The sequence below is a fragment of the Chanodichthys erythropterus genome, chromosome 1 (assembly GCF_024489055.1).
Source record: "Chanodichthys erythropterus isolate Z2021 chromosome 1, ASM2448905v1, whole genome shotgun sequence".
Classification (NCBI taxonomy): Eukaryota; Metazoa; Chordata; class Actinopteri; order Cypriniformes; family Xenocyprididae; genus Chanodichthys; species Chanodichthys erythropterus.
The window spans coordinates 29,077,920-29,092,005 of record NC_090221.1 but is presented as its reverse complement, the minus strand read 5'-3'; the positions used below and the strand labels follow the sequence as shown (position 1 = coordinate 29,092,005).

The following is a 14,086-nucleotide window of genomic DNA, read 5'->3' as shown; positions in this document are numbered from 1 at the left end:
TGGGAAAAGCTGAGCATTACTGCCACCTAGAGTTCTGGATGAGAATTAAAAACAGAACTGCAGTTATTATGCATTAAACTATGCACTTGTATGTAATATCATCTCAACTTGTGCAATCAAATAACATTGAAAATAAAATATATACATTAAAATGAATTGGCTGAACACTTTTTATAATTGAATTTACAGTAGAGGAATACAGAGCCATCACATGAATCTATAAAATCTAATCTTTTTCATTTCTTATACCAAAATCGACCATATATCTAATACTTTGATTACCTTTATCAACAGCAGAGATGTCTTACGTTACGATTGTGTGAATGGAAACAGTGTAGCTTTGGTACAGCTGACATGAATTTTGCTTTGTGTGTATGATATTTGCCAAACAATAAAAAATGATATTGTTCATCTCCATTAAACCAGTATAACGTTCTATAAACAAGACCATTGTATCAGTTATTGTAACAAACTTGTAAAACACATCAGAAATAAATAATGAACCTTATTGGGACCAAAATAAAATTGTATTAGTGCAACTGGAAAAATAAATGTAAATATAAAACCTTTTTGAATTACAGGTTTTTTAATAATTACATATTTATTAATATCTGACCACAGTTTCTGAAATTTGTTGAGCACCCAGTCACTCTCACAAACCGACTCTCTCTCTCTCTATCTCTCTCACACACACACACACACACACACACGCAGCGCGTGAAATCTCAGCAGCCAGCAGCACTGCTCACGGTACAATATGAGGTAATTCAGAGAGTATTTTTACATGATTGAAGGCTTTTTAAATCAGAGTGATTATTTTCCACAGCGTCTTATTTCTCCTGTATGTAAGTTCACCTATGCGTAACAGTGCTGCAGTTTATTTAAATAAGCATCTAAACTGTGCTAGTCATGGAGCTAGATAGAGCTAACGGGACTGAGAATATGTGAATGCTTAATGACACCAAAAGCGAACATAAAAAAAGTTGTGTTTATTAGTCATAATACGAGCTGAGTTTGAGTAATAGACAAGAGTAAAAAATAAACCTTAGCTTGAGCACTCGTATGCTAAAAACACAGCTGTCATGCACGTGTGCGCATGCGCAGGGAGCGATCATCTGTTTCCTGCTCATGATGTATTTAAATAGTTAACACTTTAACTGAAATTATTAAATAATGCATTGTATGCCGCCATCTGTATTGTGTAGCATGTTATCAGGCAAGTTTTGGGCTTATAAAACTCATTTTTCTGTGAATTGCTGCCTGTGAGAATCAGGCTGCGTCCGAATTCGCATACTCTCTTATATTTTGAATAAGTACACTTCGCAACCGCTGAATTATACGTTCTGTATAGCATGAATGTGTGTAGTATGAATAGTGGCTGTGTTCCAATTCAAAGGTTGCATCCTTCGAAGGCCGACGGTCTAGCCTATGGAGGGCTGTTCTTGTTGCCTAGCTACTGTGACATCAACGGCAGCTGAGTGACATAATGTTTGTAGTAGACTTTTTTGAAAGTTATATTAACCTGTCTGAAAACAAAAAAGGATTCACAAACAGTCTAAATATGTTCAACATGGTCCATTTCTGTAGGCTATATAATAAAGTGTATAAACTATATATAACCGCATCTTAGTAAGATACAAGTCAATATTTGAACCGCTTTAAAGTTTTTTTTATTTTTACATTTGTGTCATGAGATGTTTGAGTAAGTTGAAACCCATTACCTAAGTTTAAAAGTAATTCAGCAATTTCTCTCAAAAAAAAAAATCTTGTCATCACTGGCGTGCAATGAATTCTGGGTTAGGCAAGGCCGGCGAAGGATCCATCTTTTGTATCCTTCATTTCATGGGAAACAAAGGACACATTTGGAGGCCACATTTGAAAGAGCTTTCGAATTGGGTCAGCCTATGTTGCGCCGCAGTGAAGCAATCGGCCTTCGAAAGCGTCTTTTGAAGGATGCAGCCTCTGAATTGGGATGCAGCAATAATCTGGATTCTACATTCGCCATATTGTCATTATCATGTGACCTACCAGCGTCAGTTACATCGCTTCACTGCCATTCCTAAATCCTCTCCCGTGGCCTCGTGGGATAGTAAAGTGTACATCGTATGCACACTTCAGTATCTCACCTGATGTAGTGGGTCATCCGGGTACATTTTGTCTACTCTTTTATGAGTACTGTGAATTCAGACATACTTTATTTTGTCACATACTGTTTTTGCATACTATATAGAAGAGATCTATGCGATTTTGGATACAGCCTTAGTCTGTATGCTTTGTTTTACAAAAATTCACCATAGTTCCTGCTTAAAATACTACAGTAAAACATTTGGTATTAGCCACAACTATCATCAAAAAATATAAAAAATGACAGTCTTACCCGGTTTAAAGGAGATCCTTGATTCATTTATCATTTTAGAGTAATGTCAATATTAGTAGTTGCTAGATAACTATGGTGATCCATTTTTGTAAGGGTTGTGCTTGATAAAAAATTTGCACCAACAAGGCCTACTGCACAGACAGATGCCAACCAACAGAGACTTTGTTAAGTTTGTTGGATCAGTTTCCCCTGTCGGTGTCTATTGGTGTTGGTCAGCGCTTGTTTTCAACATGTTCAGTCAACGCTTGTCCGGTTGTGGAATGGCTGAGAAATGACGTACTGTAATTTGGTTCTGTCCGAGTTGGTCTGTGCAGTGTGAATTGGTCTTTCGGGTAATCAAGGACATATTTTTGATGTTGCAATCACATGGTAACCCAGCTAGAATATTCTTGCTTGTGATGGAGCAGTAGATCTTATTTGTCACACACTGCCTTAATTCATCCTTGAACAAGCTATAAAAGAAAAATGTCCTTACAAGGTGAAATTAAAGAGGAAAAGTGACAGTCCTGTCTTTAACCAATCCGTGTGCTCTTAGAGAAGGTGTTGTCTTGGCCAAAGTCTCAGGGTCAGTTGATAGAGCATCTGACCCACACCAACCATTATCTGCTCTACACTGTTTTGAGAGGTTTAGATCGTTCAGAGTTTAACTGCTTTCAAATGAATGTCTGTTTATTTAACCTGGAAAGTCATAAGCCCCTTTCACACAGTCTTTTTAAAATTACCGGTTTATGACAGTTTAGAGACCATATGTGAACTGGACCTTTTCAAAATTACAGGTAAATCAGTTCTGGCACTGAGAAGTTTTCTTTGGGCTTATCAGAGCTGTTTATTGTAAAGTCCTGTTCACACCAAGGACTACGATATAGTTCTACAAATCACTCTAAACCTAAAAAAACTATAAAAAAAAGCAGAGTCCACACCACAACTATAACGATAACGAGACTTACGTTAATGTTGGAATCACTTTCAGAATGATTTCTCCAGTTGATGAATAATAAAAAAATTGACAGCCAATCAGAATTTACCCGACTTTAACGACCTTGGGCATTTAAAGCATAGACTGTAAAAAAAGATGGACGTTGCACCTTCACTCTCTTCAGTTGTAGTAAGTGAAGCCGCCAGTGTGCCAATATGGCACTGACATTTTGAGTCTCTAGTCTGCGCATAATGAACTTGAAGCCCGAGTCTGCGAAGTATTAAAGGTGCCATCGAACGTTTTTTTTTTCCAGGTTGTAATATAAGTCTAAGGTGTCCCCTGAATGTGTCTGTGAAGTTGCAGCTCAAAATACCCCATAGATTTTTTTTAATTCATTTTTTAACTGCCTATTTTAAGGAATAATTAGAAATGGGCCAATTCAGGCTGCTTCCCCTTTAATTGCTCAAGCTCTCCACCCCCTCCCGAGCTCTCGACTCTATCATTGCATAAACAAAGTCCACACAGTTAATATAACCCTCAAAATGGATCTTTACAAAGTGTTCGTCATGCAGCATGTCTAATTGTGTAAGTATGGTATTTATTTGGATGTTTACATTTGATTCTGAATGAGTTTGAGGCTATTCTCCGTGGCTAAAGCTAACATTACACACTGTTGGAGAGATTTATAAAGAATGAAGTTGTGTTTATGCATTATACAGACTGCAAGTGTTTAAAAATGAAAATAGCGACGGCTCTCGTCTCCGTGAATACAGTAAGAAACGATGGTAACTTTAACCACATTTAACAGTACATTTAGCAACATGCTAACGAAACATTTAGAAAGACAATTTACAAATATCACTAAAAATATCATGATATCATGGATCATGTCAGCTATTATCGCTCCATCTGCCATTTTTTGCTGTTGTCCTTGCTTGCTTACCTAGTTTGATGATTCAGCTGTGCACATCCAGACTTTTTGCCCTTGTCTAATGCCTCGATCATGGGCTGGCATATGCAAATATTTGGGGCGTACACCCCGACTGTTACGTAACTGTCGGTGTTATATTGAGATTCGCCTGTTCTTCAGAGGTCTTTTAAACAAATTAGATTTATATAAGAAGGAGGAAACAATGGTGTTTGAGACTCACTGTATGTCATTTACATTTACTGAACTCGTTATTCAACTATGCCGAGGTAAATTCAATTTTCAATTCGATGGCACCTTTAAAGCTCCAATCTCCTCCTGAAGACCCAGAAAAAAGTCCATCGGTGCTTCAGTGACTACTTCACTCAGAGAAGCTACCAAACACAGCTGTCAATCACGATGTCAAAACCCGAGTTGACGTGTAATTTGTCTCACGTCCCATTTACATAACATGGAGAGGGTGGGGTTTACGACCTATACTGCATCCAGCCACCTGGGGGCGATTGAGACGGTTTAGCTTCACTTTTCAGGACTCATGTGGCATGCTTGGTTTAAAGTGGCAGGCGATGAAACGGCGGTGCTTACTTATCGATGAATTGATGCATTCCATGCAAATCGGCTAATTTACATAATTGATTACGTCGACGCGTCATTCCAGCCCTAGTACAGTTTGAGCAGGTACTACATTTAAATTTGAATTTACTTGGCGACTGTTAAAGTCAGTTCTATATAGTATGAATAGGGGTAGTATGAATTAAATTTGGATGTACATCATCTGCCATGTGACCTAACAGCGTCAGTTGCGTCACTTCTCTGCCATTCACAAATCCTCTCTTGTGGCCTCATGGGATAGTAAAGTGTCCATTGAAAGTGCACTTCAGAATCTCAGCGGAAGTAGTAGGACAGCCAGGGACTTTTTGTATACTGTTTTTTGAATACTATGTATTCAGACATACTAACCTTTTTTGCAGTACTGTTTTTCGCATACTATATAGTAAGGAAGTATTCAATTTCGGACGCAGCACCTGTCTTCTATTCTTTTTAAGAATAAAACCATGTTCTGTGTGATCATCCCTTACACCTGTCAATCAGAAGTAAAAAAAAAAAAGTCAAATTGGACAGATGGTGAACCTAAAGCGATTGTCCATTTATCCAGGTGGATGAAGAAAATGGCTCAGCGTACTGGTATTTTAATCTTATGGAACTGAACCAGACAGAACAGCACATTTGTGTAATAGAACAGTCAATCTGGTAATTATATGGTGATTTACTGTGATTAATGACGTGTGAAAGGGGCTAATGTTGTGTCGTTGTGTTTGTATTTGTCCTTCATGTAGTTTGTATGCTTGTATCTGCGTGTGTTTGTCAGGCTGCACTGAACGCGTGTTGTACCGGGGGCCGTTATGAGTGGGAAGAGCCTCTTGCTGAAGGTCATTCTCCTGGGGGATGGCGGCGTAGGCAAAAGCTCCCTCATGAACCGCTACGTGACTGACCGCTTCGACTCGCAGTCTTTCCATACCATCGGCGTGGAGTTCCTCAACCGCGACCTCGAGATCGACGGCCGGCTGGTCACCCTGCAGATCTGGGACACGGCAGGCCAAGAGCGCTTCAAGAGCCTGCGCACGCCCTTCTACCGTGGCGCCGACTGCTGCCTGCTCACGTTTGCCGTGGACGACCTCCAGAGCTTCCAGAACCTGGGCTGCTGGAAGAAGGAGTTCATGTATTACTCAGACGTACGAGACCCGGAGCGTTTCCCCTTTGTTGTCCTGGGAAACAAGGTGGACAAGGAAGAGCGTGAGGTCGGGGAGGATGAGGCCAGGGCTTGGTGTGAGGAAAACGGTTGCTGTCCGTACTTCGAGACCAGCGCCAAGGACGACATGAACGTGGGGGCTGCTTTCGAGGCTGCCGTTAGGGCAGTCCTAGCCAGTGAGGACCCCATTGACCACGCCCTGCTGAGCAGCTCCATTGATCTTCATGGAAACCGTAAAGTGGCTCGCTCGTCCTGCTGTTGAGGTGCCTCCGAATCGCTCTTGGCCTTGTGGCTTCATAGCCGTGTGGACTTACACTCTCCTGCTGATATGCCTGAGAGCTCTCTGTGTAGGTACAGGCACCAGACGTGTCTCATGAGCTACATGTCTAACAGAGTTACGTAATATTAAAGGTATTTTATACACATTAATCTCTACACATTCTGGCACAAATAACATATTCCATGAGGATTTCCCAGTCGAAGGCTTGTCGGCTTGTGACGTGGTGCTTTTTTAAGTGTTTTATGATAGCTTCATGTCCTGGACCGCAGATGTAGCCGCTCTTCAACATTCTGCTGTTTTAAATGGACCATCTTACTATGTTGTGGTACTCGTTTTGTCTGATATTTTAAAATACATAACCCCAGAGAGTGGCACATTGCTGACCGCTGCTGTCAGAGATATAAATTGCTTGAGATAAAGGGCATTATGTGGCATCTAAAGAAGTAATGCATTTTAATTTATTTTGCTCATAAGTTATTATTTGGGTGAAGTCTGACGAGAATAGGTTTGGGTCATATTTCACCACAAATTCAAAAGAAGAAAAAAAAAAAGCCTGTTCCTGGACTCCATTACAAATTTTAACCACATTCTCATTACTATAATATGAAAAATTTCATAACATATTATATAAACTGTAAATTATTTATATGTCTTTGTAGTGTTTGTTGTATTGGCTTCAATTTATGCTGATTTTAGTAATCATTAAAAATAATTGTGTCCAGACAGGATGAAGCATTTATAGTAAGAAAAACCTTAATGTTCTTCATGAAAAGTTAATTTTGGGATGAAATATGACCATTTCTTCATTAGATTCACCCTTTTATGGTACGTGTGGTAAAACACAAAACCTCAGATTAGCATATTGCTAACAAATTGTTTGAGATGCATCAGCACAGCATTATTTTTTTTAGACAGAAAGGGAATTTCTTCTATTCTAATATCAAACGATTTCTTTTTATCTAAATTATTGTTGTAAGGTACAAAGAATTTGTGTTGGATATTAAATATCTTGTTTTTTTTTTTAATGATTTTGTTTTAGTTGTCAGATTGTTTTGTGTATATTAGCAAATTTAACATATGTCTAATTGCATGTTGAATCTTGGAGGCTGTGCTGTAGAGAGAAAGTCTCTTTTACGAGGAGTGTGTGTGTTCGAGGATAAAGCCCAAGGTATACTTATATATAGTTTTTATTCATACATGGGTCCGCGTACAGCGCACGTGCCGCAAATTTCGTCACCAGGGGTGCGTTTCCTAAAGACTATGGTCGCAAGTTCCGTTGTTACCGATAGAGTTCAATGGGACTTACGACCATAGTTCACCAACGATGCTTTCGGGAAATGCACCACAGAATAGTACACACGCCGCCCGATTTGCACTAATCGGTTGTTCCACAAGGTGGCCCAGGCCCTTGTGAAACCTTGAAAACCAAACTAAAGAGACGGAACAGCAACAAATACCAGAGACGGCAACAACAACAGACACCCGCACTGACAAGCGATTGTGTGAGGGGATTAAAGGCAGGAACACATCAAGCCGACGGTCGGCCGTCGGGCAGTTTTTGTTCGTCGGCCGACTAAGTTTTCTCAGTGTGTTCCGCACCGTCGGCTGAAGTTGGTCCTAGTCTGCTTTTTTTGGCAGATTTGAATCGCCGTCAGAGCTCGTCGGTCAGTCGGGCCATCTGATCATTCTTATTGGCTGTTCAGCTACTGCCACCTGCTGGTTTGGAAAGGTATTTCATCATACACAGGCGCAGAACGGACGTGCTACTTGGCCCTTGGGCGTCGAGCGTCGGTTTGGTGTGTCAGGGCAACTTTGGACCAAGACGTGAGCCAACCCTGCAGTCTGCTTTCGCTGCCACTAGTTCGTCGACTTGGTGTGTTCCTGCCTTAAGAGCTAGCCGCAACTTTAGGCCCTGTCCACACGAACACTGGTATTTTCAAAACCGCAGATTTTTCTATGCTTGGCCATTTGTCCACATGCAAACGCAGTATACGGTTACTGAAACCGAACTTTTTTGAAAACTCCGGCCAGGGTGAAGATTTTTAGAAACTCCGGTTACAGCGTTGTCGTGTAGATGGTGAAACCGGAGATTTTGTCCAGTGACATCTGAGTGTGTGCTGTTATCTCTTTTGTTTATGTGAGGTGAGTCTGTGCAATGAAGGATAGCCAAAATATTGCTGCTAAAAACTGTGCTAACAGGGCTTATAACATGTATACAGATACATGCACAGTTCTCCCATTATATTGCGGAACAGAGGCATCAGAATGCAATACTACGCAGGTCACTGCTTTTGACTTTTTTTTTTTTACTTTTAATGAATATGTCTCGTATTGTTCTTGTTTATGGAATTAATAATAATAATAATAATAAAAATAATATGCTTAATAAAATGACAATGTTGTTAGACTACCGGAACTGGTAATAAACTCTTTTTTTCCAGGCTTCTGATTGGCCAACATGGCTTTTGACAGCGCTTCATAGTGTGTTTTTGTGCTTTCATGTGGACAGAGATTTTTTTAAAACCATGGTTGTGTGGAGGCAATTTTTTTTTTTAAAACGAAGGAGGAAAAACTCTAAAAATACCCTTGTATGTGTGGACTAGGCCTTAGTTTAAAACAATACAAAGACATTTTTATCGGTCCTAACTTCTGAAGAAAAATAGCGCAGACACTGGACAAAAATGAAAGTTTCTAGAATGCATGTGTTGACTGCTGCATTTATGCACACTATCAAATGGAGTATACTTTGAAAGGCTACGCTTTCGACTGTATTCTTACGCTAGCGTGCACGGAAAAAATGAAGTATACTTTGGGCTCTGTCTCACTGAATGACTCTCAGGAATGACGCTTAGACCAGTGCTTCTCAAACCCGTCCTGGGGACCCCTCACCATTGGACATTTTGCATGTCTTCCTCATCGGACATGCCCAATTCAAGTCTTGCAGTCTCTACTAATGAGCTGATGAGTTGAATCAGGTGCCAGGAATCAGGTGTCAGTTTCCCCAGGAAAGGTTTGAGAAACACCGGCTTAGACACCTGTCTAAATTTATATAGCAAACGTGAAGAGGAGTATAGCTGATTAATTAATTCACATCCATTGTTTCCTCAGTTTCAGTTCAGCGTTGATATAAAACCAAAGCACATGGTACCCAGTGTCTAGCACTGACCTTTGACCCTTCTTAGAGGGCGCTTGTGAATGACCCTTGATTTAGTGCATTTATAGGTACTTAAACTTATTTCACTTCTATCTTTTATAATAATGACTTATTTGTCTAGTGCTTTTCCCCCAATATGAATGTTTTCTACACCTATACTGCTACAGCTCTCATTATAACCAGAGAGACCCAAATCTGTGGATTTGGCTGCTGATGTTCTGGAATGTTTCTATCACTTGCATTAACATTTGGCTTTTTTTTTTGTTTACAGACCTATGCTTGCCTGCTCTCTCATACATTTGTTATACATGTAAAACACAAGAAATTGTTTGTTGTTACTTTGTTTTTGTTGACGGACGTGTTCACACATCTACTGCATACATGTTTGGTTTCTAATGTTTTTGGTACACTGTGAAATGGAAATGGATACAACACTGTGTTTCTTGTACACAAACTGCTGAACATGCAGGAACATAATTATTCCTAATATTGGATAGTTTTCCAGAAAATCAAGGTACCAAACGTCTGGGTTTACAATGAAGAAATGTTACGTCGTAATCAGACCTTTTACTCACTGAATGCAGAAGTGTAACTGTTTGAACATGTTATCAGTGTTACAAAAGTCTTTTGATTAGTCTGTCAAAATGTCAACTTGATAAGTAAACTAAAGCATTGCAATAAGCAGGTGAATCTCACAAAGAAATGTGCAGGACATTTTTCGCCCCAAGAGCAAAATTAAAATTATAGTTTGTGTAAAGCAGATGAAGCCCATTTAATACTATTATGAATACTGATTTTCTGACAATTAAGCACATTTCCCCCTCAAAATTTGCATTTGCTTTACCTCTTGTGCAGTAATGAAAATCTAGACATTGTATATATACAATTTTTTTACAATCAGCATAAATTCTGTACACCACATGGAAAGCGATATGTATATGTTTGTATGTGTGTGCATATTTTTGCATATATAAATGTATGTGCATGTGTGTGCATATATATACATATAGGGGTGTAACGAAACTGAAGGTTCTGTAAGTACCTCAGTTTTAAAGTCAAAAAGTTAAAGTTTGGTACGGGTTCGCTACAGTGGGGGAAAAACTAAAATTGTGTCTTGCACATTACTATAATATTAAAGGTTAACAACAGACCCTAATATAGTGCATATATTTAGCAAAAGAGTTTATTTCTCTAGCGAACTAACAAGCTGTGCACACTGAATGACTTGCCTGAGGTAAATGTAATGCTACGTGACATTGTTTACAAGCTATTTTATTGATTCCGCCTTTGAAACACTGAGCGATTACACGAGATATGATACATTTCAGTAAGTTGTACTGTATCTTTCAACATACCTTCAGATGTTCATTCATGTTTATTTTGTAACTAGTATTAAAGAGAAAGAGATGATCACATTCACTTGCGTGGAAAATGTATGTGCCTGTACAGCGATCTGTCACACTACATTAATTTTTTCTTAATTTTTATTTTATTTTAACAGGGACAATGCACATTAATAATACATACAATATGTAAAATGCACCAGATTTAGCCAACGCTGGCTAATTTTAATCCATAGTCCCTTTTTAGCAGGTTGAAGTTAAGGACAGGAAGAAAAAATATGAACAAAAAACATTATTACACCAAATTAAGAACAAAAAGAAAATATGAGAGCAGACTACCATAACATATCCATAAGTCACTATAAATGATCACATTAAAGAGAGTCAAAATCAAAACAGCATTTTTTTTGTTTGAATTTCATGATAAAATGGACAGAATTTGAAAGAGGATACTTTGTTTGTTATTGAAAGTAACAAAACGCAGAGTTTATTGTGCTTGTTGGTGGTTAGGCTACAACTCTACATCAGACACGTACGGGACAAATATGTGTACCGTAACACACTAATAACTATTTAGTCATGTCAAGGAAGAAAAATTAGTTTTGTGACATAAGGTAAAGTGATGTCAACCTCAACAATGGGCTGGGGCAGCAGGGGGCATTTGGTACGCCATGAGAGTACCATGGTACGTGGGTGGTGTATGCCGTTTTTTTGGTTCGGTTTGAATATTGTTACACCCCTACCAAACATGCATACATATATATATTTTTCTTTTCATTTGATAGTGAAATTCATCTTGGATGTTTTTTGTGAGATTCACCCCTGCCGTTTCCGCTGGAGCTGGTGGTGTAGCATTCCTGCCACAGTATTTATCACGTTACAGTTCACAAGAGTATTGTGTTGCATTAATAATACTGTATTTTTCTGTCATTGTCACCAGTCACAACCACAGTAGTGAATTGTGGGGGATGAAGTGTGGTGAATTAAGGCCATTACTGCAATGAATGTACTGACTGCCACTTTTTAACTGTTTGATTTGTATAAGATTGGTACCCCAGTGTTCAATCAATACTGTTATTTACTGACATGCAAACAAGCGTCTTTAAATGTGTTTCGAAAGCAGGGATTGTTATAATCCCTAAAAATGGCTTGGTCACAAATGTCTACCCTACTGTTTCACATCATCTCCAATGCAATAAGGAGGTCAAGACTGCTTTAGTTTGCAAGAATCCAATGCGACGAATAAACAAACTGCAACAGCAATCATAATGTGTGGTTTATTCTTAAAGGCAGATTTGCTTTAACTCATATACTGTCGTAGTTTTAAACATGTTAAACAAAATGCTCTTTCCTGCAGGTAACAATCTTTGTAACTCAAATATAGTGTTCGGTTTATAACATCAAATTAATATGTTCTCTGTATCCTCAGGAATAATACAGCAGAAAGCCTGCTCAGCTCTAGTCACACATCAGCTGTGTGAAGCGCATAAGGGGAACACAGACTTCCTCTGTGCTCATTTAACACCCGGCCGAAGAGTGCATACAGCCTCCTCTCTTCCTTCTCTCTGCGATGACGCTCTTTTAAAACAAGCTGCCATGCTGCTAGGTGCAGTGGACAGTGAATCTATGAATAACAAAACAGGCATTAAAATACAACTGAACCACTGGTGAAAGACACTGACCTTTATTTCGTGCTAAACCTCCCAGCCATCAGTTTTTACAGTACCAACAAACTGTGCAGCCAACAGCAGGTTAAAATAAGAAACCTGAGCTGAACAAAGTCTGTACACAAAAATCTAAGAAATACTGTTAGTGCTAATCATAAACAAACATGCAAAATCGCTGATTAAAAATGTTGCAAAAGAAAGCGTTATACAATAACTACAATAATCTCCTTATAATTAGAGTTACATAACAAAATAGTTCACAATGACAGTTCAGATATTTGTCGCCGTCACATTGTTGTTCCAAACCACCTTCGGCTCGCCCCAGGTGGGATTTAAAAGACAATTCATTCATTCAGTAATATCAATTTGACTGACACTAACGTATGAGAACAAAATTTGAACTGACTTTAGCTGAATAATAACACTTTTTGTCTTCTGCAGAGCTGCTTAACAGCTAATTTTTTTCTGTGGAACACAAAAGGAGACATTTCGAAGAATGTTCTCGCTGCTCTTTTTCATACAGCGAAAGAAGACAATTTCATGTCTTCTATGATGCATCGCGTCAGGTTTGTCATCAATGATGCCAAATGTAAAGTGAAGCACAAATGAGATTTAAAAGCCATGTTGAAGGGCAAATTTTTTAAGGGCAATAAGAAAGCCATTTTTTATTTCAGTCATGTGACTTAAATATAGTGCACAAGTTACATACTTACATTCTGTCTTTTTTTTTTTTTTTGAGAGGTGATACGGGTTTGAAACGACATGAGGGTAATTTACTGATAACAGTTTTCATTTGTGAACTATTTAGGTGAACTACTGCTTTAAATCTACACTAAAATCTAAAAAACACTAGGTGGCGATCAAGCAGCCAACGTGTCAGGATCAAAGACTTTCATTATAAAAAAAAAATGTTCAGGACCAAATTAAACCCTAAATTGATAAACTTTTGTTATGAAAAAAAAAGCATCTACAGAAAATGGACAAAATTAAGCTACAGCTGAAAAGTACAGCTGCTTTTTTCATTTTTGTTTTCTACATTATTGCTCTCAATTTTGAGTGAATCATCCCAGCCATGAAACACTATTAGCAACGACACCCTCTGCAGCAAAATACCTGCACAAACATTATTAGCCCCATCATGCACTGGTCACAGAAAGGCTTTTATTCAAGCAGCTGAAAAGTCCCAGAAGCCTCTTTGTCAGTAGGCGATATCTTCTGACGCGTAAACTGACCCCTAGCATGGGTTTGTGGTGGGGCTTTCCTCCAACAAAGAGGGGCTGGTCCATTGTTTAGGCTTTTCTCAGTCCTTTCAAGAGGCTGTGAGAAAAAAAGTGCTGGGGTCACAAGAAAACTGCACACATTGCTGTCTCTCTCTCCATGGCAACCAGATGTGAGGGATGGTCACTATGGAAACCAGCCATCACAACCATGACAAGAGTTTTTTTTTAAGGATCTCAAAATCTTGTGTTATTACTACCCAATGGTTTTGTTGGTAGGCCTAACACTTTATTTTACAGTGTCCTTGTTACATGTACTTACTGTAGTGATAGCAGTAAATTTTGCATAACTGCAAACAACTAACCCTGATCCTACCCTATTGTAAGTACATGTAGTTGATTAATAGTAATACTCGGTACTTAAAGGTGCAGTATGTAAGATTTCTGTCCGCTA

General features: G+C 38.8%; 1 protein-coding gene across 2 annotated transcripts; it reads left to right on the top strand.

Annotated features, from left to right (window-relative positions):
* The first annotated feature begins 685 nt into the window (after positions 1 to 685).
* On the top strand, positions 686 to 12,104 carry rab9b (RAB9B, member RAS oncogene family). 2 transcript variants are annotated; one of them, XM_067393856.1, is made up of 2 exons: positions 686 to 762; positions 5,591 to 12,104. In XM_067393856.1, exon 2 carries the CDS (start codon positions 5,625 to 5,627, stop codon positions 6,231 to 6,233), a length of 609 nt encoding a protein of 202 aa, XP_067249957.1. In that variant the 5' UTR covers positions 686 to 762; positions 5,591 to 5,624; the 3' UTR covers positions 6,234 to 12,104. The 2 variants fall into 2 exon arrangements, with proteins under 2 accessions (XP_067249957.1, XP_067249475.1); XM_067393374.1 differs by having other exon boundaries at positions 700 to 762; positions 5,559 to 12,103.
* The last annotated feature ends 1,982 nt before the right edge of the window (positions 12,105 to 14,086 follow it).